Genomic DNA, 23,326 nt, shown 5'->3' on the forward strand with positions numbered 1-23,326 from the left:
AGACTTTAGGTTGGAGTGGTTGAGGTCACCCGCAACAATAAAGGCTGCCTCGGGGGTCAGAGTCTGTTGTTTACTAATTGCATTGTGCAGTATTTTCATTGCAAATGCAGCATTAGCATCCGGGGGAATGTAGGCTGCAGTCACAATGGTGGATGTAAACTCACTGGGCAGATAGAAAGGTCTACATTTCAGCATGAGATATTCTATGTTATCCGAGCAGTGACTCTCGATGGTGGTAGTGTCCGTGCACCAAGCTTTGTTAACATAAATACACAGACCCCCACCTCTAGTCTTACCGGACTCCTTCGTTCTGTCTGCACGGAGAGTGTAGCGTTCTGCTAGATCGATGGCGCTATCCGGAACGTTGCTGTTGAGCCAGGTTTCTGTGAAAATCATTGTAAAGCGCTTTGAGTGGTGGATAGAAAAGTGCTGTATAAATGCACTAAATTGATGATGCATAGTTGGCTTTGACAGGGCAGAATGGTGGTTTTGACTGATTTTTTATTCCTAAAAGCTATTTCCAGCCAACAGCTTCAAAAACATGTTTTCTGGAACTCATATACTATGTTTACTTGTTGGGTAAACCCCATAATATGTCTCCTTTAGGCATGACCAACATAATGCCTATTAATAGTGTTTTTTTTTCGAATCATAACACACGCTATAACAATTCACATTTTAAAATCCACATGCATCATGTAAACGTGGTTTCATACATCAATTGGTAGACAGGCAGGTAGATGTTATTCAAAATAAATGCAATAATATTATATAAATGATTATTAATAGGCTTATCATTATATTCATCCTATTTTTATAATAACATATATGTTTAATATAATTCGTTTTTGTTAGAATCAGACATAATTTTAATGTTTTAAAATGTTTTGAATTGGTACAGGCACGCAGCGGACAGGCGTCTGTGGCTTGGTCCTGAGTGGCGGCTGGCGGGGACGCGGAAGCGAAAGACGGAAGCCCGGAATGAAGGATAACTGTCAGAGAAATCGCAGAATTTGACCAAATTTTCGGACCGGAGTCGATCGTTTTATACAACAACTACCCGTATTCCACATCGGCCCTCGCTGCAATGATTCTGCTAGAGATCAACAACCGGATCATAGAGGAAACGCTGTCGCTTAAGTTCGACGGCGCGTCCAACGGGTGAGTTATATCTCTGTTGCTAACCGGCTAACAGGCTAACCTAAGGTTTTTCCATTATCATTTCTCAGCAATTCTGAACGATTATAATATAGTTTAGATATGTAAAATACAAGCATTCCCCGGGACACATCCTAAACACCAACCCCGGTCAAAAGCTTTAATATATAATATATATTAGCTTGACTTTAGCTGGGTTTCGCCGAGCGGTGGGGTGTGTCTGTGGCTCCCATCTCCTGTCTGAGGCTCCTGCTGACGGCTACCTCACTGCTGAGCTACAGCACTACACAACCCAACACATCAACATAAACACTGCAACATCCAACACGCTGTGTGACACATGATCACACGTTGAATCCGAGATAAACAAAATCCAAACTGCAGATCCCCGGGGACGAGAATGCAAGATGGGAGATATTTAATTTATCATTAAATTATCCCAATTGAATGCGACTATTTGGCAGGAATTCACACTGGATGGTTCTACAGCGTCCTGATCTAACATGTCTGTTCAGTGCACACTACATGGAGATGTATCGTCTGAAATCTAATGTGTAATGAAAGCTAGACTATGCAGGCCGTCGCCCTTTCACACACTTCCGCGTTCCTGCTCCAGTCTGGTCAAGTTTCTGCAACGCCTGCAGCTCTGTTTCTGCACACATAACTGCTTTTGAAGTCCTTGCAAGGTGGAGCATGGTGTATAGTACAATCGATTGTATACATTAAGTCCTACGAATACAACATTTACCAATAAATGCAATATCATTTATGAGAGAATTCAAATGTTGTGTGTTAATTTAAACATGGGATCATATTTTTGATTTTGGGTTATTTTACAATGATGAGCACTGTGCGGTTTTAAAGCTGTTTTTAAAGTATTGCTTGAAACATCAGACTGATTTTCTCATTTCAGAACAAAACCGGAGGCTGTGGAGGTGACCTTTGCAGGTTGGGTTGTGTGACTATTCAAATTACATTTGGATATTTCAAACTGTTCTCCTGCACCTTACCCCCGTTTTATTTAGCTTGTCTTCATCCAAAGAGTTACTTTTCACACCTTCATCCGATCCTTATAGAACAACTATGCACAGCAAATACAACATTTAGCAAATTTAATACAAAACATTTAGTACAAAAACTTTTAGTATCCCAAACCACGTCAACATCCAATGGGGTGCAATTGTTCAGCAGAACCTATATTAGGATTTGTTTTTACAAACCGGAAAATGAATGCTACCATAGCAACACACTTCCCTAATTATCATCCATTAATGCCAGGCCTTCTGTGCGCATATGTGTTGTTCCCCTCTGGTGTCTTGTGCATTATGTCATCGGGTAGAATAAGGGAGGCTGGGTTAACTCACTAAGGTTCGCTGAAAGACCCTGGGTTCAATTCCTTTTGTCCATAGCCTTACCCGTAGGCATCAGTGAGCATGAGCTCAACCCCTACCTGCTCCTTAATGACAGAACTCCTATCTCCCATTGGTGTTAAAACCTCCCTGCTAAACGACTCGATAGTTAATTGTCAGTTATTGGAGGGACAGATGAAGTGCTGGACCTCAACCCTCCCTGCCTCCCCCAGACTTCGATGGCGTCCTCTACCACATCTCCAACCCCAACGGAGAGAAGACCAAGGTGATGGTCAGCATCTCCCTCAAGTTCTACAAGGAGCTGCAGGAGCATGGCGCGGATGAGGTACACAGAGAGGGAGAGGGGGAGGGGGAGAGAGAGAGAGAGAGAGAGACCACAGCCACTTATTTGAACTCTGTTGTGGACAAACTAACTAACTCTGGTCCACTTAAGGACGGGGCTTCGAAGAGAACCCTAATGAATCTCTTGCTCCTATATTGTAGCAGTGAAAGCAGCTTGGTTATTTGAAGCACTTGATGTACTTAAATGATTTGTGCACTTTTGGGGTACTATCTTCATGGTTTCATGCCCTTATTGTGAGTCACCTTGGACCATAGCATCAACTAATTACATGTTGGGCTACTCCGGTTCACTTCAGGTGTGAACCTAACACGACTATAGGAAGCAAACTGGAAATAATACTATTTAGCCAGGTGTAAAAAACGAACCTTTCCTGCATTCAAATGAGTTGCGGTCAGACATGGTGATATCAGGAGGTGAAAGCGTTGATTGAAATATGTTTGGACGACTATATAAAGCGTTTGCTAATGGTGGAAAAAACATCAATCAGCATAACGAAAACGCAAGACTGCCCAAGGTTGATCCACTATTATTGTCCATTTACATTCAGGGCATTTAGCAAAGGTTTTTTTTCCAAAGCCCTTACAATAAGCACATTTGTCAGAAGAAAGAGAAGCAACAATATATCGCTGTCGGTACAGTAAGGATGTTCATAGAACCATGGGCCAAGCACCAACATCTCTACGTTAACCCATTGCCTGTATACAACAAAGATAGTTAGGATAAGATGCTACACAACTAAGTACTATAGATGTGTCACAAGGATGGGTTGTTAGTTTCCCTCTAACCCATGGTTTCTCAACGGGGGCGTTCACACAACCTAGGGGGGCGCTGGGAACCTGATTCCATTTTTGGTAAAAAAAAAAAAATCGTATTTTTTTTTTTTTTTTTTTTTTTGGGTGAAAAAATAGGCTACCTGAAATAAATAGCCTATTTTCATTTATTGGTTTCCAACCCCTCTACCGTCTCAGCTACTTACTAGACAGTTACTGTCTATGCGCAGTGGAACAGTGATAATACAGCGCGGTTCGGTCCTGCACACGCCCGGACTCCCGTTACATCAGCTATCGTCATGATCTCTATAGTAACGCTGATAAACATAACCCAAGTTTGCCGGTTAACAGTTCAATAACCAACACAACACATCAAACATGGCCGATAGCAAGAAAAAAATATCAAATTTTGTTTCATAGTCCGTTTTCCTCCTTCCTCTTGTTCAGCTTCTGAGCGTAGTCTCCACGGAGTGGGGTTGTTAGTTTATTGGGGGGGGGGGGGGGGGGGGGGCGCCAGAGGATCAGGGTAAGGTCAGGGGGGCGTTTGCTCAAAAAAGGTTGAGAACCACTGCTCTAACCCAACAAAGTCCTGTGTGGTCGCTAACCACACAAAATGACAATTTAACAAGCACCAACCTCGTCCCTATCTCTGACCAGTCCACCGGACTATAGTTGTGAAAGCAGAAGCACCCTAACGGCGGATCAGACATCAGTTTACAAAATTCTTTAGAACCCCACTGCTGTAACAATCAAGAGGAACATGAGGAAAACACCTATTTGTTACAACACAAATGTTTGTTTTGTTTGTCGGCACAAGCGTATCATTACAAACTTGCAGAATTAAATCGAGCCTTTACAGTTCACATTTGGCCGGTACATTAGAACCTTATTGGCCACGTTGGCCGACCAGAATAATGGCTAGCAGAAACCCTGCAAGGGATTCATAATTAATGATGAATTTTTCACGATATGAATTAGGGATGGGCCGATAGTCGATTCTATCGACTATCGACGATAGATGGATTCCATCGTCGATCGTCTCAAGTAGCCGATAAAAAGGCGATAATTATATTTTAATTATTTTTATTTTTATTTTTTATTATTATTTTTTTAAAAGCGCTGTGGTAGCTATTTTTTCAACTTGAAAAGCACCGCAAATTGTAATTGAAATGAACTGGCACCGGTGGAAAACATACTATGTAGCGCTGACCTGCCATATTCACTCACTGCTGCTAGAGGAGAGGGGAGGGGCTCGAAACCTACCGGTCTGCTCGCACGGCGAAATGACATCACACCCCGCTGCACCATTTCCGGGTCACAGCTGTGGTACATGAGCAGTGTTCGAAATCGTTCCCTATTCACTCACTCACTATTCCCTATAGTGTTCATGATATAGTGCACTACATAGGGAACGAACAAACGAGAATTCGGACACTACGCTGAACATTTCTAAACGTCATTTGCGTCAGTAAATGCGCGGGGTATTTGTGTGACGCAGACAGATGCGCCCAGATTGTGTTAACAACCGGGCACTCAAGAGGAAAGCTGGAGGTTGTATTGATGTTGAATGTTACATTTCCTTCAACAAGGTTTTTCTTATTAATTTTGAATGTTTCATTTTCTTGTTAAATCCCAAATAAATTGTTGATATTTCTAAACGAAAGCCGGAGACTCCATCATTAAATGTAGTCGTTTTCGCCGCTTGCGGTTATTGAGCTTCTTCTTCTCCTCCGGAAAAACACGCATTGTGGTATATGGGAATAACATGTAGGGAACATCATATGTACACTAACATTTTGGGTATTTTAAGTGCATATAGGGCATGAAATTAACCAGTGAGAATTCGAACAACACTACAAAATAGCGAGCACCCTATATAGTGCACTATATCCGTGATAGGGAACGATTTCGAACACAGCTACGAGCTGTGTGTCATCAGCGTGTGTCATCATGACAGCGCCGCCGGCGCCGACGCATCGAAACTTAAATCAGCGGAGGCTCACGCTGGTCCAAGGGGAAGACCATCGTATTCGTTTTTAAGAAAAAATTCGAAAAATAAAAACGCGATTTTTTTCAAAGTGATAAATTATTATAAATAATTAATATTATAAAATTATTATAAACATTAGGGCCATATGAAATCCGTTTTATTTTTTTCCAAATTCTGTTCTATTTTTTTCCAAATTCTGTTTTTTCCGTTTTAATTTTCATTAATTTCGTTTTTACACTTAAAATCATCAGAACGAGTGTCAAATAAGTGCGAACGAATACAATTTAATCAGAGAAGCCTACATTTATTAAAACATCACAACATTGCACTCTTTTTTTATAAACTCAAATTGTTGTTTGAAGGGGCGTGCCCTGGCTACGCCGTTCATTGTTTTTCATATGGATTTTGGACTTCAAGTGGTCATCGCACGTATCTTTGCGTTTCCAATCGATAGTATGTTGACATATTCTACAAAACACCTGAGTGATAGAAGTGTTTTGGATATTATTCGGCTCTGAATTTGGGGTTAGAACCGAATTACGGGCGCTTCAACTTCTTCTTCGGCTTCTTGTTAGGAGCGGGACCTATTGTTTGCGTGGTGGTTTTCTTTTTAAACATTGTTGTGCGAGTGACTGCTAAACATTCAGTGACGTTAATGTCACCTGTGTTTCCCTTTTCCCTCGGAACTGAATTTCACCAAAATAATGGCGAATTCCGCTGCATTCCGCTACATATTGTAAATGTGACGTCTGATGTGCCTTGTCCCTGTTGCATGTTATATGTGCTGAAGAACAGGAACCTGCTGGAAATCAGTTATTTTACTAAGACAGGCCCGTTTTAAATTGTAACTTTGTTACTTTTAATACTTTCCTGCTTAAAGGAGCATTTCACCGGTGGAGGCATGAATATGTATTGAAATTGGGTCCTATATGTAGTCGAATAATAAAATAAAATTCTAATTTGGTGCCGTCTTGACCGAGAAAAGGCAGAAAGTGACTTTTTGGCGCTTGTGGATTGAAGACAACAACTCCCACCATGCACTGCTTCGCTGGCGGCCACTCCCGCTGATCATCTCCGCCTATCGGACACCTCCTTGTTCCATCTACTAATGGAACAAATCAGCGTGGAGCTTGACCCGACGTCACTGGCAGAGAGTAGTGACGCTTGCACAGAAGCATACGGCCGACATCTTTCTTTATTCTGGGTGGAAATAGTAACATAGTTACGCCATTAAATGCGTTTATGTAAACATTTTTAGCGAGAAATGTGCATTATACTTTCATCATGTTCGCTCGTTGAATGTGAAGGATGTTTGGTTTGATAGTTATGACGAAGAGGGAACGCTCCATTCACTTGCATGGACAGCGTCTCTGGTTGCTAAGCAACCTCAACGTCTTGGCGGACTATCTGCTGATCAACACTACGAATGCTGGAAACACACCAGAAACACCAAGTGAATTTATTTAACCCGATTATTGTTATTTATATCCGAGATTATTTAATCTAACCCGATCTAAACTCTATAATGCACCCAAACACGGCAGCGTTTGGGTTTCCTACCTCGGACTCCTAAATCCAGCGCAGCCACAGGCGCGTTGGCGCGTTGAACCATTTTTGTGACACACAATGATCAAGCGTCAAGTTAGGCACGTTACACGCGTTTGGTGTGGCCGTAGCATTATGCGGTTTCACCCAAAAAATCGGCTTCGTGTGGACGGGGCCAAGAAGGCGAACATCACGTCACCAAGACAGCGCCAGGCGACTTACGCCACTATCTGCCAATGGATCGTGGATGCCTGGGCTGATATAACAGTCTCAACTGTGGTCCAAGCTTTCACGAAGGCAGGAATAATCACTGAACTGCCAGGCAACAGCAGCGACACTGACTCGGATAATGACGAGAGGGATCCGGGCATGTTGGATGCCGTACTCGCCCAACTGTTCAATTCGGACACACAAGAATTCGAGGGATTCGTAGACGGGGAATGAACTGAAAAGTGAGCTTATTGTTAAGAGATATTGATATTGATCAGATATTGATGAGATATTGTTAATATGCACATTAACGTTTGAACATCGTTACCATGGGAGTAGTCTCGCAAAGCCAGACCAAACTACAGCAAGTAGAATGGTCTGGAGCCACGCTACCTCGAGCCGTCTATCCGTTGGGAAACTGGGCGGGCCTGTTTTATTTCTTTAAACCAATCACAATCGTCTAGGGCGGGGCTAAGCCCGGGAAGCAGCAGCGGTGTCCATGCAAAATAGTGCCGGGGGGGAAATTATTTTGACGGAACTTCTTGACGTTCAGAGGCTGTCAGAAATGGCTCAATCCCAAACGCCACAAAAAACCATTAACGATGTATGTCGCCTATGTGGAGATAATTTTATAGATAAAAAGAACAAACATCGTTTGATTCTTTGTCACGATGATTTCAAGCCACCATACACTTTGGCCCTTGAGGAGCTCACGGGACCTATAAAAACGTACGACGTTTTAACATTTATATGTGGTTCTTGTAGAACACTACTAAAGAAATACCGTAGGAGCTATTGTGAAGTGGAACGGATCGGTTCATTGGTTAATCCATGTCAAACGCTCATGCCGCCGTCAGAGTGAAACGATGCGCCAAATCCACACCAACCGCCGATAGTCGTGACCGCAAACGCATCGTCCCCGGGGAGAATCCCCGGGGAGAGTCTGGGCTTTTCCAAGGTAATGTCAAAATAGGCTATGTTGTGGTCCTACCATTGTAATGAAATCAGATAGTCAGTAATCAGTAATTACATTATATTAAAATTAAACAAGATTTGATGTCTAGTTCCACAAACAATTTCGAAAACTTGGTAACGCCAGCAACCGGAAGGGGAGGAGTCGCGGCCAAATCGGCCGCTAAGCAATAGACGCTGTCCACTTCCGTTCAGCCAGACTACCATGGGAGTGACCGGAGTTGTCAGAACGCTTAATAAAGTTTGACTTTATCTGACTGTTTTGTTGACATTCCCTTTAGCACAGCTCGGTCTAGTCGATGCATAACGCAACCCCAGTCAAACGTTTGACTGCAGTATCTTCTATTCTATGCGCCTTATAATCCGGTGCGCCCTATATATGAAAACAGTTCTAAAATAGGCCATTCATTAAAGGTGCGCCTTTATAATCCGGTATGCCTTACAATGCGGAAAATGCGGTAGTCCTCGTTTGTATTTCTTTCGAAATGGTGAACTTTTGCATGGAGCCATCTTCTATGTCAGATCCAGTAGGCTGCCCTCCGCCAATGTACTTCAGTTTTATCAACAGCCTCTGTTATCTTAGCTTCAGACGCTGTGGATGTTAGTTTCTGCTGGTGAAGTCGCACCCACTAATAGGCAGTGTTGGGCAAGTTACTTCCAAAATGTAATATATTTCATATTACTAGTTACTTGCATTTGAAAGTAATAAGTTTCTTTACAATATTACCTTCTGTGTAGAGTAATAAGTTACTTATTACTTTCACCAAAATCAACATTCAGGACAAGGCGGATGGGGGGGGCAAACATTAAAGTCTAATGAGGTCTATATTGCATCTGCATGTAGTGTGTACCATGAATAGCTGAATTACAATAATGTTATGATATAGAATAATTAAACAACCAAAACCTTTACACGACAAGACACAAACTCTTTTTCTATGCCTCATTTATTAGCTCCCGAGTTACAAAGTGCAGCCACACAAACATTTAACAAAAAAGTTGGATTCCCATGAAATCAAACATGTTAATAGTTTATACTATTTCAATAATAAAATAAAAGTGCACTTCAAGAATGACGTCTGACAGCCACCAGACAGGGCATGTTTTGTAAGTATTTTAGAACCTGAGCATATATCCTGCCCTGAAATAGCAGTAAATAGCAGTAATAAGAAAGAGCATGAGAACAGCATAAATAATGAAACACATTCAACATTTCAGTCCCACAGAGACTTTACAAGGAACTTATGCTGAGAGCCTATTAATGTTTTGGTTAGGACCAAACAACAAAGTCTTAATAGACAAAATATACAGCCAAACAAGGGCTGGAGTTTGTGTGGCTCGGATTGTAACCAAGCCCCCAGGAACACTGCATACTTCCGCAAACCACCAGTGCTCAGCGGCCAAGCCTGGTATTGCAGCTGTTTAAGCGGGCTGTGTACGGGTCCCTCAAATCATGGGACCCAGAAGTAGATATCTCTGTTCACTCCAATACAAGTGGGGAACAGGAATGTGTCTCCACAAAAAATGTCTGGATATCAATCAAAGGCTCATAATTACCTTAAATGCCATGTCCTCAAAACGCCACCTCAAGCGTTTTATTAGCCGTTATCTCGCTGGGGAAGAGGGGTGTGCAGCTGAAAGGAGTCGTAGTGAAACAAATGGCATCCGAGAGGGCCTAGTTCAGTGCTCCGTTAACGTGTCCGATTTTTGGACTGGTTCATCTGCTGCTCAATAACTCTCACGGTCCTCTGCTTGCGATCATTGTGATTCATCATGTATTGATCCATTTATTCAAAAGATCCAAAGACAAAGAACAGATGCATTACGGTATCATTTTATATTGTTGTTGGACCGGAGTGGGGGGATGGGCACGCATGCGTTCTATATTTCTGCATCCGGTATGTCACGGACTAGGCCACGTGTCTTGGCCACATAACGCGGAAGCAAATCGCTCCTGTATGTTACCCTGCGCCACTGAGCAGTTTGTATATGAATGAATGGGCGGCCACTTTCCAGTCCGTGGTCCATCCTTTATTATGTCCATGACTGTAACGCGTTACCGGACTCAGTAACTAATAATATTACCGAAATATAGTTAGTAATGCGTTATATTACTCCGTTACTGCCTAAATGTAATATATTACGGTAACGCGTTACTTTTGCAACGCGTTACACTGCTAATAGGTCTGTAGCGTCAGTGGGTCCCACCCCCCTCTAGGGGGTGGGACCCACTAGTGCCCACTAGTGGTTGTAGTCTTACGAGAATCATCCCCTCTTACACTTCCTATTTTCTTGTACGCAAAAATCGTCATATTGCGTCATTGAAAACAGGAAGTGTTGGAGATCGATACGGATCTCTCCAGTCTCTCCAGAAAATAAGGGAATGATGCTAGACCATTCAAAAATATGCGGGGGGTTCTAAAAATACAAAGCTTATGTGAAATGGGTGAAGTTGCCCTTTAATAAAATAATAAAAAAAAATAATAATAAAAAAAAAATTATCAGTTGATTCCGTTTTTATTGTCCAATTCCGTGATTCCGTCTGCGTTTTCGTTATCGCGGATTTCATAGGGCCCTAAAAGATGCCCCCCCCCGATAGTATTGACTATCGGCGATCGCTAGGGGGCGCTATCGGTCGATGGAAGCTTGTAGACGATTGCCCAACCCTGAATCACTTCATGTTGAATATGTGAGCGTAATGGGTTCATTCTAAAAGGTCTACGTGCTTCACCACATGCTGAGCCGGTGAGGCCGTCTCTCTCTCTCCATGTATGGTAGAATGCTGCCTGGGCCCCTCTTAGAAACAGGAAGTGAGCTATCTGACTCACCCCAGGCCAGGAAGGGGGGGGGGGGGGGCGGGGTGTGTGTGTGTGTGTGTGTGTGTGTGGGCTTCCTTCCAACGACAGTCTCTCTCCTTTTTTCTTCTTCATATTGTTAACATCCCCCTCCCCTACCGCTCTGTATCTTTGCAAGCAAGAGGCAGATCAGGGGAAATTAGACTCTGCTGGATCGGGTTTGAGTTTGCACTGTGGGAAATCGTATCTTCTTTGATTAGTTTGGCCTGTGAGAAGCACCCGGAGTCCATTTAGTGAGACTTGGAGGGAGAAGAAACTCACCTGTGGATAAGGGGTTTGTTTGGAGAGATAAGGAACATGGTTGTGGTGAACGTTGCGAGTGCAGACATGCCCTGCTGGCATTCTTCCATCAAATGGACTACAGGTCCCACAATGCCCCTGGGAATGTACCAGGTTTCCTCCTATACAGATTTGGATTCAAATGCTTTTCAGTTATTCAGGCTTCTTTTTTTTGTTTTGGGTAATAATTCTATCTTCACGTCTGTAATGTATTAACACAAAATAATGATGACGGTTTATATTCTGCATTCATTCTCGTGGGAGTATATTATTTGCTGCAATGTTATCTACAGACGATGATTTAAATGGGAGAAAAAAAGATAAAGAGATAAAAAGTTCTGAATCAGATTATACTATTTATGTTCTGAGAAGAGTAAAGTCCCTCTGACTATATCTTAAAGGAGACTTATTGTACCACCAGATGTGAGTGTGATTAGCCTTACAAGCCGTTTCGAAAATCTGCCCCATATGACATCACTAGTGGGCATGTCCACCTAGATCTGTGCTGGATAGATCAGTCTACCAGCCTACCCAGTGGACTGAGGTAAACGTTGCTCATCTATCCAGCACAGATCTAGGTGGACACGCCCACTAGTGATGTCATATGTGACCAATTTTCGAAACAGCTTGTAAGGCTAATCAAACTCACACCAGGTGGTATAATATGTCTCCTTTAAATCACTGGGTTCGATCCCCATGTCTGCCGTCTTCCTGTTGGGCTAGTGCAAGAGATGGCCAGTCTGCTCCTTAAATCCCATTTGGCCAACGGCCCTTCAACAGTCACTTCGTATAAAAGCGTCCGCTAAAATAATGATAATATCAAAACGGGGACCAAGCACAACTGGTTAACGACCCAACGTACATACCTAACCCAAGGCATCATTCCTCTTCCTCGACCAATTAGAGCTTGGCGGTCAAAACCACTTGGAAACAATCAACAATACATTTGACAGAAGGTGTAATCTTTACGATAAGTGCATTCCCCTATCAGTGCGTTGTCAAGCGTCCTCTACCAATCTGTACATTAGGGCCATACCTCACACACATTTGCATACATCTGGGGCGGCGGCGTTAGTCAGTCATTCCCCGGCAGAGAGACATGCACACACACAGACGGACCTGTTTAAAGATGTCTGCCTCGGCTGGTATAAATTATAGCCTCCCGCACGACAGCTGGTTCTGAGGAGTGGGGGGTTACTGCCTTTTGTTATGCAACCATTACACATCTTCTGGTATTAAGCTTATTATGATTATTAGTGTTTAGGCTGGTATGACTTTAAACTTGCCTTGCCTCAAGCCAAATCAGCAAAGGACAATACATTTAAGGGCATCATGTGCATGAAAGAAAATTTGAAAAATAACCCTTTAAATGGACACTTCTGATGAGATTTCTTTGGGGAAAAATGTACAGATTAAGCTTCCAAATTTGACATGACATAACCAACAGAGTCAAGATATCTGCTGAGAACAGATCATTGTGCAAATTTGCATTGAACTTGGCAGAAACATGTCTTATTTTTTTCCACTGTTGTCTGGTACTGACAACAGTGCTGCTGCTGAATTCATATATGGGAAACACTGGTTGAGGAATAAATATGCTGGACCAGGGAATGAGAATTTATCTCAAGTGGTATCACTCTACTCCTGTTTAAAACAAAAGTTTATTATTTAACAAAGGGCAATTTTGTACAACTATTAATACAATTTAAAGGAGGAAGTAAAATGTAAGTATCCATATAGACAATTCTATCATGTCCTCTTTTCTCTGCAGCTGCTGAAGCGAGTCTATGGGAACTTCTTGGTGTCGCCTGAGTCTGGTAGGTTCTGCTTTACGACTCCTGCATGCATTTACACATTGTTAGACCCCACTATTATTTCACAGTAAAAGCCATGATGCGTGACTGAAGTCCTATTGATTCACTCAAAGCTCCTGAGGACTCATACCAAAGGTACATTGTTGCCTTGTTAATGACAGGAGTTCCTGAGGACTCATACCAAAGGTACATTGTTGCCTTGTTAATGACAGGATTTGTTCAGGGCGGCTAGTGTTTTAGAGGAATTTCTGACTCGTGTCAAGTGTGTCTACATAACTTGAATATCATTACTGGCTATGCCTTGTCTTTGTTTTGTCCCGCAAACAAAGAGTTCAATATTTGCCATTTTGCGAAATGTCAATTATAATGAAGACGTATGTCACGAAAAGCTACTTTGAAAAAATCGGAATCTCCCACAAATTATACAAAAAACATTGAAAACCATCTGCGGCCTTCCTGTTTAGAGCCCATTCTGATTGGCTGTCTCTCTCCCTTATTCTCTTTCTTATTCGCTACTTTTATTTTACGATTACGTTTTTTTCTTTGGTTATTCCCTTGGAATAAATAGTAAAATCTGAGTAATCTCCCCCCTCTTCTCTGTTTTGCTGCCCGCCTCTGTCCTGTGCTCTCTGATTGGCTGTGTGTCGCCCAGGCTACAACGTGTCCTTGCTGTATGACCTGGATGCGGTCCCGGCCGACAAGCAGGACGTGATCCACCAGGCGGGCATGCTGAAGAGGAACTGCTTCGCCTCAGTCTTCGAGAAGTACTTTAAGTTCCAGGAGGAGGGTCGGGAGGGCGAGGCCCGGGCCGTGGTCCACTACCGGGACGACGAGTCCATGTGAGGACGCTTGCACCTTCTCGCTTCATGTTGTTCTTCTAAACACTTGACATTAGGGGGGAACAGCGATATATCGGCGCATTTCTTCGTGCGATAAGTGAATCGATACACTGGCGCCAAATATCAATATAAAATATATATATAGATTTTTTAAGAATTTATTTTGCATTTTTATGCCCTATTCCTGAAGAGTAAGACATGAAATATCGTCCCAAATATCGATAATTTTAGTCAATAAAATAAGGCGCTCTAACCAGATTTCCCTGCTTCTCGAGGAATCATAAAATGATTATAGGCAACTTGAACGGAAGTTAACTAACCAAAGAAACGGACAAAAACTCACTTTGGACCGTGAACAAAGACCGAAATCCAACACCTTACCTTTTCAGTTATTTTGTATTCATCGTTAGATATACATCGTGATGTATCGTTATGGAATAGTCTAACGATATGTTGTTTATCTCAGAATCCCTGTATCGCCATATTTTCGGTATTGCGGGCCATGCATCGTAACATCGTGAGGAACCCTGTGATTCCCACCCCTACTTGGTGGGAGTTATGACTTTAATCTCCAAATTCTGACTTTAAAGTCAGACCTTTCAACGGCCAACTGTCATGATCCACTTCATTTGACATGATGGTTTTAATGTCTACCCCCCGCAGGTACCTGGAGGCTAAGAAGGACCGCGTCACCGTGGTGTTCAGCACCGTGTTCAAAGATGATGATGACGTCATCATCGGGAAGGTCTTCATGCAGGTGGGGACAACAAGATGCTAACCCCACACGCTAGCGGTTGGACCGCTTGGTTTAAAGAAAAGTTGTTTTTTTTCTGTAACATGAGAAAGTTTAGAAGTATTTTTTCTTTTCATTTAGATGTTCATTTCAACCTCCTAAAACAGGCCGTCTGCTGCTTTTCTTCAATGTCTGAAACTGGCATTTCGTCGTCAGTAATGGCAGTTAATTGCCAAGTAATTATAAATTAAATTTATACACATGCATCTCGTGTGTGTAGGAGTTCAAGGAGGGCCGGCGGGCCAGCCACACGGCCCCCCAGGTCCTGTTCAGCCACAGGGAGCCCCCCCTGGAGCTGAAGGACACAGACGCCGCCGTCGGGGACAACATCGGATACATCACCTTCGGTCTGTTAACCGCTAACCATGAACCCACATACCGACATTAATGACTGTCGGTATGTGGGGGAACATCTGAAATTAAGAAAATGTAATGACTCATTGTGTGGTTCTTCTGTGGCCCTTGCAGTGCTGTTCCCACGTCACACCAGCCTCAACTCCAGGGACAACACCATCAACCTCATCCACACCTTCCGCGACTACCTGCACTACCACATAAAGTGCTCCAAGGTCAGTGCATTGCTGCCCCCCCCCCCCCCCCGCCCCAACGTCGCACCCGGCCAATCAGTCTATAGTGGACGCAAGTGACTGCTCCCGTCCTGCAGAGGGCGCTATAGTGGATCTCCCCTTATTTAAAGAGCATCAACTATGTTTTCTTTTGTTTGGAAATTCTCACGTAAGATAAAAATCAAGACATTGTATCGCAATATTTGTTCTCAAACAATAAAAAGATAGTATTCATTTCTTAATTCAATTGAACAAACAAGAAGGCACGGAATCAAATTATTAGTGAAGGGTGGCCCCTTGAAGGTTCTCCTGTCCAAAGTGGTACGGTTCACGGAAGGTTGCCCCTCCCCCTTCAGAACAGTTTTTCTGGTATTTTAAGAGACATTAAGATATGTCACCTCTGAGTGCATATGGATTTGGAGCATCATTGTTTTGATCCGTTACAGAGAACCATATTATCCATGATCGATGGTGTTTGGCGGTGTATGGATCAAATAGTTTTTAGTCCAGAGCTGCAACACATTAATTCCTGGTCACTCTCAACATATGAACCTGTCACTAGCCAGTGCTCTCAAACACTCAAAATCAAAACATAGTCATTATCATCATGCGATGAAGGATTATGGTCATTCCCCCCCCATCCTAAACCTTCATTAATAGAATCATCCATATTTCACCAATCAGGATGATGGTTAGCCAGAGAGACCGAGAAACTAATCGAACACAAGCTCTAAATCTCTGTACTCTCCTGTACTGTAATCTGTTTGGTGGCAATTTTTTACATATTGATTGTCAGGTAATCCTGTGTGTGTGTAATCGAGTTCATAGCTTTCAATATAGATGCTTGACGCTGTATTTAAAATATCTTCACAACCTTAAAATAAAACGAGTCAACATTTTTTCAAAACAAATTTCCAGTCAAAATGTACACTTTCCAAAGTACCGTTATTAATTACTATGCAGCAACAAACGGAACACAAACATACTCAGTAGAAAGGACACACTGGTGTTCTTCATATATGTAATAATACTGTTAATAAGGGTTTCTACTATATTCAAGAATGCAAGGTTGCAAAGTTTGAAAGAGGCCATTTTGTGTCCTCAGGCCTACATTCACACACGCATGAGGGCCAAGACCTCAGACTTCCTCAAGGTGCTGAACAGGGCCCGCCCTGACGCTGAGAAGAAGGAGATGAAGACCATCACGTAAGTTCATCTTCCTCCTCCTCATCTTAATGTTCCCCCTCTCCTCTTCCCCTCCTTCTCTTCATAATGTTCCCCTCCTCTTACCCCCTCCTCTTCATCATCTTCCCCATCCTCTTCATCTTCTCCATCCTCCATCGCCCCCATCTCTTTTTCTCCCCCTCCCCCTCCGCCATGTGACGGTCCACTGTTCTTTGGACTAATTTTGACCAAACATTTAACCGAAAATAGGCATACAGAAGTGTTTATCCAAATTAGGTGTATATCTGTTCTGAGCACCCACACACTCCCACACTGTATCTGAGGCATGCCGCTTGGCTATAAAAATATTTAAGCTGTTAGGTTTCAGTTGCAACAAGAGTGTGTGTGTGTGTGTGACTTGGAAAAGTATGTTATTGACCTTATTCCTCCAGATGTCTTATCTACAGCTGCGCTAACACATACTTGTATAGTTGCAGATAGTTCCCTATCGCTCTACAGGAATCTGTTCCTCATACCTTTTTATTTTTCCTAAGGGCCTTCTTCTTCTGTGGTTAATGCGTAACTGATGACACACTCTCTTATCAGTCTCCTCCACGCTCTTGTGGTTTTGGTCGGTAATAAACTGCTAAACTGGGCCGACGGGTTGTGGGTTCGATCCCAACTGTTTTTTTCCAGGGGCAAGACTTTTACACGCTGACGACCAATCAGAAAGCGACGAACTGGACACGCCCACAAGGAGTCAGACGCAAAGGCCACATTGGACAGGACTTCAGGATGCCCGCCCCATCCCCCCCTCCCCTCTCCCCTCTCCCCCCTCCCCTCTCCCCTCTCCCCCCTCCCCTCTCCCCTCTCCCCTTCCCCCCTCCCTCCTGACCCAAAATCCCAGGAAAACATGTCCAGGCTGTTATGTTTTTTATTTGATCATTATTTTCCATTGTTGTTTTTTCGGAACAATAGAGTTGCCTGTTTGATTCAAGACGGCTCCACTTAGGGATTCCGAGGCTTAAAGATGATGGAGAGGGGGGTGGGGGGGGGGGAATAAGACAAGACACAAAATATGGGCATTTGTTCCTTGCTTTGCATAGTTAAAGAGAATTACTAGTCCTATATAAATATATATATATATGAAAAAAAACAAGACATTTTTGATACGATATCTTTTACTCCATTGGGTACTCTTGCCTTGCCTCCCCCTCCTCTCGAACCCCCGTCCTAACCCCAGATGTGTTCCCCCAACCCTCCCCTTTTAAGTATTACCAAGGCATACAATGACGTCCGAACTCCCCTTCCTTTCCCCTCTCTCTCTCCCTCCCCCTTTCTATCTTGCCCTCTCCCTCTGCCTTCATGTTGTGGTTACCATTGTCATTGGGAAAAAAATTAAATCACTTACAAAACAATCACATCTATCTAGTGTGGTTCGTCTGTCATGTGCATGAAAAGAAAAAAATATAATAAACAGTTCTCCATCAGTTGACCTCGACTACATTTAAACCAGGAAAGACGAGTCTAATGAAGCACTACATTTATTGACACCATCCAATGATTATTCATGGGGACGATGGGTCCATGAAGAACAGTAGGTCGTGAACTGCCTGTGACGGTGTCTGGACGCTGATGGTGCTGTGACTGGAGAAATCATCTCTTCCTCTGGACAGGTTGAGCTGCAGGGGATGAGGGCTGCAATGAGTCTCAATGAACAACAGAGACGAGCATGAAGGAGAGATGGTTACAGTGGGGGAGACCCCCTGATTGACACTTGAGACCCCCTGAAAGCCTCAACTGCAACATTGTGGGGGGCTCTGGAAAAATCTTTAAAGACGGGCAAATTAAGACGTCATTAATTGAAGACAAGGATTTGTGGTGTTGTATTGTCAAACAAGGACAGCAAGAAGAGTTAAAAAAATTATGTCCCCTCAGTATCTTCGCTCCAGATATCAAATGGGCAGGGATAAGAAATCCATAAAATACCTAGGAATCTCATTAACTGTAGACCTATCCAAATTAGAAGATTTAACTATGGCCCTCTTAAAAAAAATTCAGCAGACATTAACAGGTGGTATTTAATCCCTTATTTAAATCGAAGTTTTCGTATAGATCCGGTAAAAATGAATATCCTACATTTTTAAATGGTTAGCCTACGATCAGGATTTTAAGCCCTGTAAATATGACTCAACTTAAAGGGCCTTACAGCATATTGCACACTTTTAGACCAAGGTTCAGTCTTGAGCTTCCAGCACCTCAAGGACAAATTTAAGCTTAATAATCAAGACCTCTTTAGATATATGCAAAAAAGAGACTTTAACAGCAAGAAATTTCCAGAAGCTGAAATTCTATGAGAAGAACAGCTCATTGGAATTTTCAGGAGGGCGTATAAGGATGCTCCGTATCGAAAAGTGATCGTCGAGTGGTCGCCGGTCAGCCCAGGTCCCTCTGAGATGGTATGATTGACAAAGGGACAGGGCCCGGAATAAAATAAATAAAAGAAAAAAGCAAAGAGATGCCGGTAAGTACTTGGCAACGCTGCCAAAGATGACACACTTTTTTACGGCTACTGTTGGGGATACAGACAGGAACAACAACGTCCAAAGCATTGAACCGCTGCAGCAGCTAGCTGTGAAGTGGTGCTAGGTGAAGACCTGTGGGAAGAGGTCAATAAGTAGGACTCTGTGTTAGACGCGTGTGATGTGGATCTCTCTCTCTCTCTCTCAAAATGTTAAATCTCAAATGTAATGTCAATTCACTTACAATATCCTGTATCTTGTACATGGGTTTGTTTGTAGAATGATTGAAATGGCAATCTCAAGTGCATTGCTAATTGCAACCTCACTCACACATTCAAAGTCAGTCTTGTCAATATTTGCTAAGTATATGGCTGTTTGTGATGCTTTGCTAAGTATATGACTGTTTGTGGGGGTTTACCCTAAGTACTTGTCTTGCTGGTTATATTGCTATTGATTTGATCTTAAAAAAAAAGAATAAACAGTGTTGGTTTTCCTAGCATTTTGGCAAAGACAGGTGCTATCTGAAACCTTATTCTCTTTTAGGTTCCATCGTGACTATTAGTTTGTGTATTGCTACACGTTGTGTGTTCTCTGCTTTCCATCTTCATTTTGGAGTAAAGAAGTGTATGCAGGGTCCTCTCCAACCTTTACTTCCATGCAGATTAGCTTTACCTGCCTATCCACCAATCAGTCAAATTAAAAACTGTCTCTTGACATTGCTTATATAATGCTTATATAGTGTGTGTGTGTGTTGTGTGTGTGTGTGTGTGTGTGTGTGTGTGTGTGTGTGTGTGTGTGTGTGTGTGTGTATCTTTTTAATCTTAATACCTGCGTGTAAAGGGTGTAACAAGATATGAAGGAAGAAACACAAGAAGAATCCAATCCAACAAGATGACTCATTGACGAGAAATGAATCTGAGATTTTGACGGCAGCGGCGACAGTTTTGTTAGGGTGGGGACTTCGGGAGACCGGGGGGGGGGGGGGGTATCGTAACATGTGACTGCATACAAATGTGTCCACAGACATGGTGACTAATGTTAATGTATGATAATGAGCATTATTGGCCTTTAACACTAATATGCAGAAACAATACTGCCTCAAAAGGCTATTGGCATAAGCAACACCAGTAGAGGAATATACTTTCCCCTGAACTTTTAAACGTTGCAAACGTGCCTAAAACATAATTATATATTTATGTGGCATTCAGTCCAATGCTTAAAATATATCTGTGGCATTCAGTAGGCCAATGCTTTGGTAAAGTGTATAAAGTATGACCAAGTGTTTCTTTCTGTTCATGTTTGTCGCTATAAATCAATAATGGTAAAAGAATAAATACAAAACATGACGGTAACTCTAAAGTCAAACCGTCCAATCTGAAGGCTCTACTTAACCACTCCCCCTACTCACCTCCACCAATGCAAATCTGAGTTGGGGAGGGCGTAGCCTAACTAGTTTGTGAACGACCCAGAGGAACGCAACGCAAATTAAATGTGAATATGTATGAGGCTTTAATAAAATCCCGGACGATTTTGAAATTCCGACTTGATAGCCCAATGCAATGCGAGACTTTAACCCTGTTGGGTTGCCATAAACCACCCCTTATATCGTTTTAATCTAAGTACCTGCGTGTAAAGGGTGTAACAAGATAAGAAGGAAGAAACATGAGAAGAATCCAACCCAACAAGATGACTCATTGACGAGAAATGAATACAGAAATTAAACCCGTCTATTAGAGAATCACACAACAGTACAAACATGCTTACCCTTACTCTGAGTATTCTGAGGACACTGTACTCAGTAGATTAGCTTTACCTGCGTATCAACCATTTAGTCTGTAAAAAAAATTCTTCATTCTCTTTTAAAGATCGGATGAGGTGGGTCCCATATATATCTTCGCCTTGGTCCCCCAATTTGCTAAATCTGCCACTGGTCGTGCAAAGTGAGGTTGAAAATGTGTTTTAGTAAAGCCATATTTATGAAGTAAAGAAATATTAAGGCTTAAGTAAAGTAAAGGGATTTGAACAATCCAAATGGAGTAAACAATATAAACATGCACACCATTTAAAGAATGGTTGGAGGAAAAAAATAAAAGTGATCAGATAGATAATCTGAACAAGTTTGAATTTGAGATACACATTTTAGATAAAATCTAGAATAGCTGAGCTGTTCTGATGCGTGCGTGCGTGCGTGCGTGCGTAACTTGGAAAAGTACGGTATTGACCTTATTCCTTCACAACTAGTTCATGAAAATAACCTCACAACAAATGTTTTTTTCACTGAACATTTTGAATGTTGGTTCCCACAGCCCTATGTTCCCAGATTTCTAAGATTTTTTCTTATTTCTTAGATTTTTCTCAAAATGAAACCCTGTGGTCCCACATTTCTAGGATATTTTCAAAATTAGGTCTTGTGTTCCTTGTATTTCCCTTCAATCTATGCCCTATCCTCCCACAAGATTCTTTGGAAGCGCTTTATAGTAAATTAATGAGTACTTTTTTTCCCACAATATTTGGTGAAAAGCATAGCAGACAGGGTTGAGGGGTTAAGTTGGGCTTTGGTTAGGATAAGGGTAAGGGTTAGGGCTCACCCTAGCTCAATTCCGACAAGATGTTGTGGCTCAAGTGAGGCAGGTTCTATGGCAAGCCATCCCCGCCAGAAAACGGCATCATATAGACGCGTATCACCTTCATTACGCCGTAAAATGTAGAAAAACGCGTCATGCGCAAAAAGGCGCCGCTTTTTACGCCGCAATTAAGCCTTTCAAGAGCGCACGTAAAAAGCGCCGTTTTGAACATCAAACCGCGCGTAAAATACGGCGCATTTGTGGACATCACAACTGCGTAAAATACGGCGTTTCTCTACTATGCTAATAATCTCCGCCCTTCTTTTCTCTCAGCCAATGCATTTTAAGTGTTTGCGTCCAATCGCTGACCAAGACAAGCAGACCAAATCAGTTCAGCACAGATCTGCTTTGAGGTTTTCTCCTCTCATTTGGCGTTAGTTGCAGCGTCATAGTTAATTCCGTTGCAACAGTGTGGTCACCGTGGCCTAATCGATAGAGACGCATTATCTGTAGGCAGGAGGTTGGCGGATTGATTCTATTTATTTTCAGATTTCTGCTTTTGTCAGATGGTCCCACTTTTATGATCGCAATGCTTTTTAGTCAGCAAGCCAGACCTCCTGTGTTATAAGTTCTAAAGTCAGTGCCTTTTTAGTCAGCCAGCCAGATCATCTCGGTGTCTTGTAACACGCTTTATAAGTTAATTATATTTAAATTATTATAGCCATCGAGCATTTATTTACGTGGAGTTATCGTTACATCCTCTCTTGTTCAATCGATATAAATACACAGTGGAAAGGAGTGAGAGGGAGCCATAAGCCGCGTTTACATGGCACATCTGATCTGCATAGTATGGCGACACATTAGTGCCATAATTCACTAATGTGATAAAAGATGCATTCGGGCGTATTATATTATTCCACACGAGTAGATATTAACTGCGAGCGCGCAAATGATCTCTGCGCGCGCGCAAATTACCTCTGCGCGCGCAAAACAGCCTCTCGCGCGCGCAAAACAGCCTCTCGCGCGCGCAAATTACCTCAGCGCGCGCAAAACAACCTCTCGCGCGTAACAGCCTCTCGCGAAAGATGTTTTTACGCTCGCTCGAATTTAATTTTGGCCCTATGGGGGAGGGAATCAAGGCAGGGCGGGCTTTCCTATGATTGGCCGTTTCTGAAGCGAGATATTCGATTGACAGCCCTCCTCAGCCCTCCTCTCATTCAATTCTGAATTGTTCAGTAAATGGCTGAAACGATAGTTACGTATTGTAACTCCAGATTCTATGAGTATAGGCGCAGCCTTTTAAGTGTCGGCCTCATTGTCCTTTAAATAGCTGAAGAAAAGCTGTTTATTGGGAGCAGAACGTCCGCCGGCGCCCGACTACATCTGCGAAATGCGGACGTCGTTGAGGCACGCCGCACGCGGACGTAATTGAGGCCCACACTGTTGGTGGTCGGGGATTACACATTTTTCAGTGCTACGGCTCACGCCTAGGGATAACCCAATAGCAATAGCCTTAAAAGGCTGTGCCTATATACTCATAGAATCTAGAGTTACAATACGTAACTATCGTTT

General features: G+C 42.6%; 1 protein-coding gene across 1 annotated transcript; it reads left to right on the top strand.

Annotated features, from left to right (window-relative positions):
• The first annotated feature begins 913 nt into the window (after positions 1-913).
• On the top strand, positions 914-18,089 carry arpc2 (actin related protein 2/3 complex, subunit 2). Its single transcript, XM_030354081.1, has 10 exons — positions 914-1,161; positions 2,072-2,106; positions 2,741-2,853; positions 13,264-13,309; positions 13,959-14,145; positions 14,809-14,902; positions 15,159-15,285; positions 15,407-15,507; positions 16,610-16,710; positions 17,365-18,089. Exons 1-10 carry the CDS (start codon positions 1,088-1,090, stop codon positions 17,384-17,386), a joined length of 900 nt encoding a protein of 299 aa, XP_030209941.1. The 5' UTR covers positions 914-1,087; the 3' UTR covers positions 17,387-18,089.
• Positions 18,090-23,326: the final 5,237 nt, after the last annotated feature.

This window comes from Gadus morhua, chromosome 4 (assembly GCF_902167405.1).
Source record: "Gadus morhua chromosome 4, gadMor3.0, whole genome shotgun sequence".
NCBI classification, from domain to species: Eukaryota; Metazoa; Chordata; class Actinopteri; order Gadiformes; family Gadidae; genus Gadus; species Gadus morhua.

Bases quoted from the DNA above. Each gene is read 5' to 3' on its own strand.
- arpc2 (XM_030354081.1), top strand. From the start codon at position 1,088: ATGATTCTGCTAGAGATCAACAACCGGATCATAGAGGAAACGCTGTCG. The intron at 1,162-2,071 runs GTGAGTTATATC...TTCTCATTTCAG, and splicing joins TTCGACGGCGCGTCCAACGG to AACAAAACCGGAGGCTGTGG. The intron at 2,854-13,263 runs GTACACAGAGAG...TTTTCTCTGCAG, and splicing joins AGGAGCATGGCGCGGATGAG to CTGCTGAAGCGAGTCTATGG.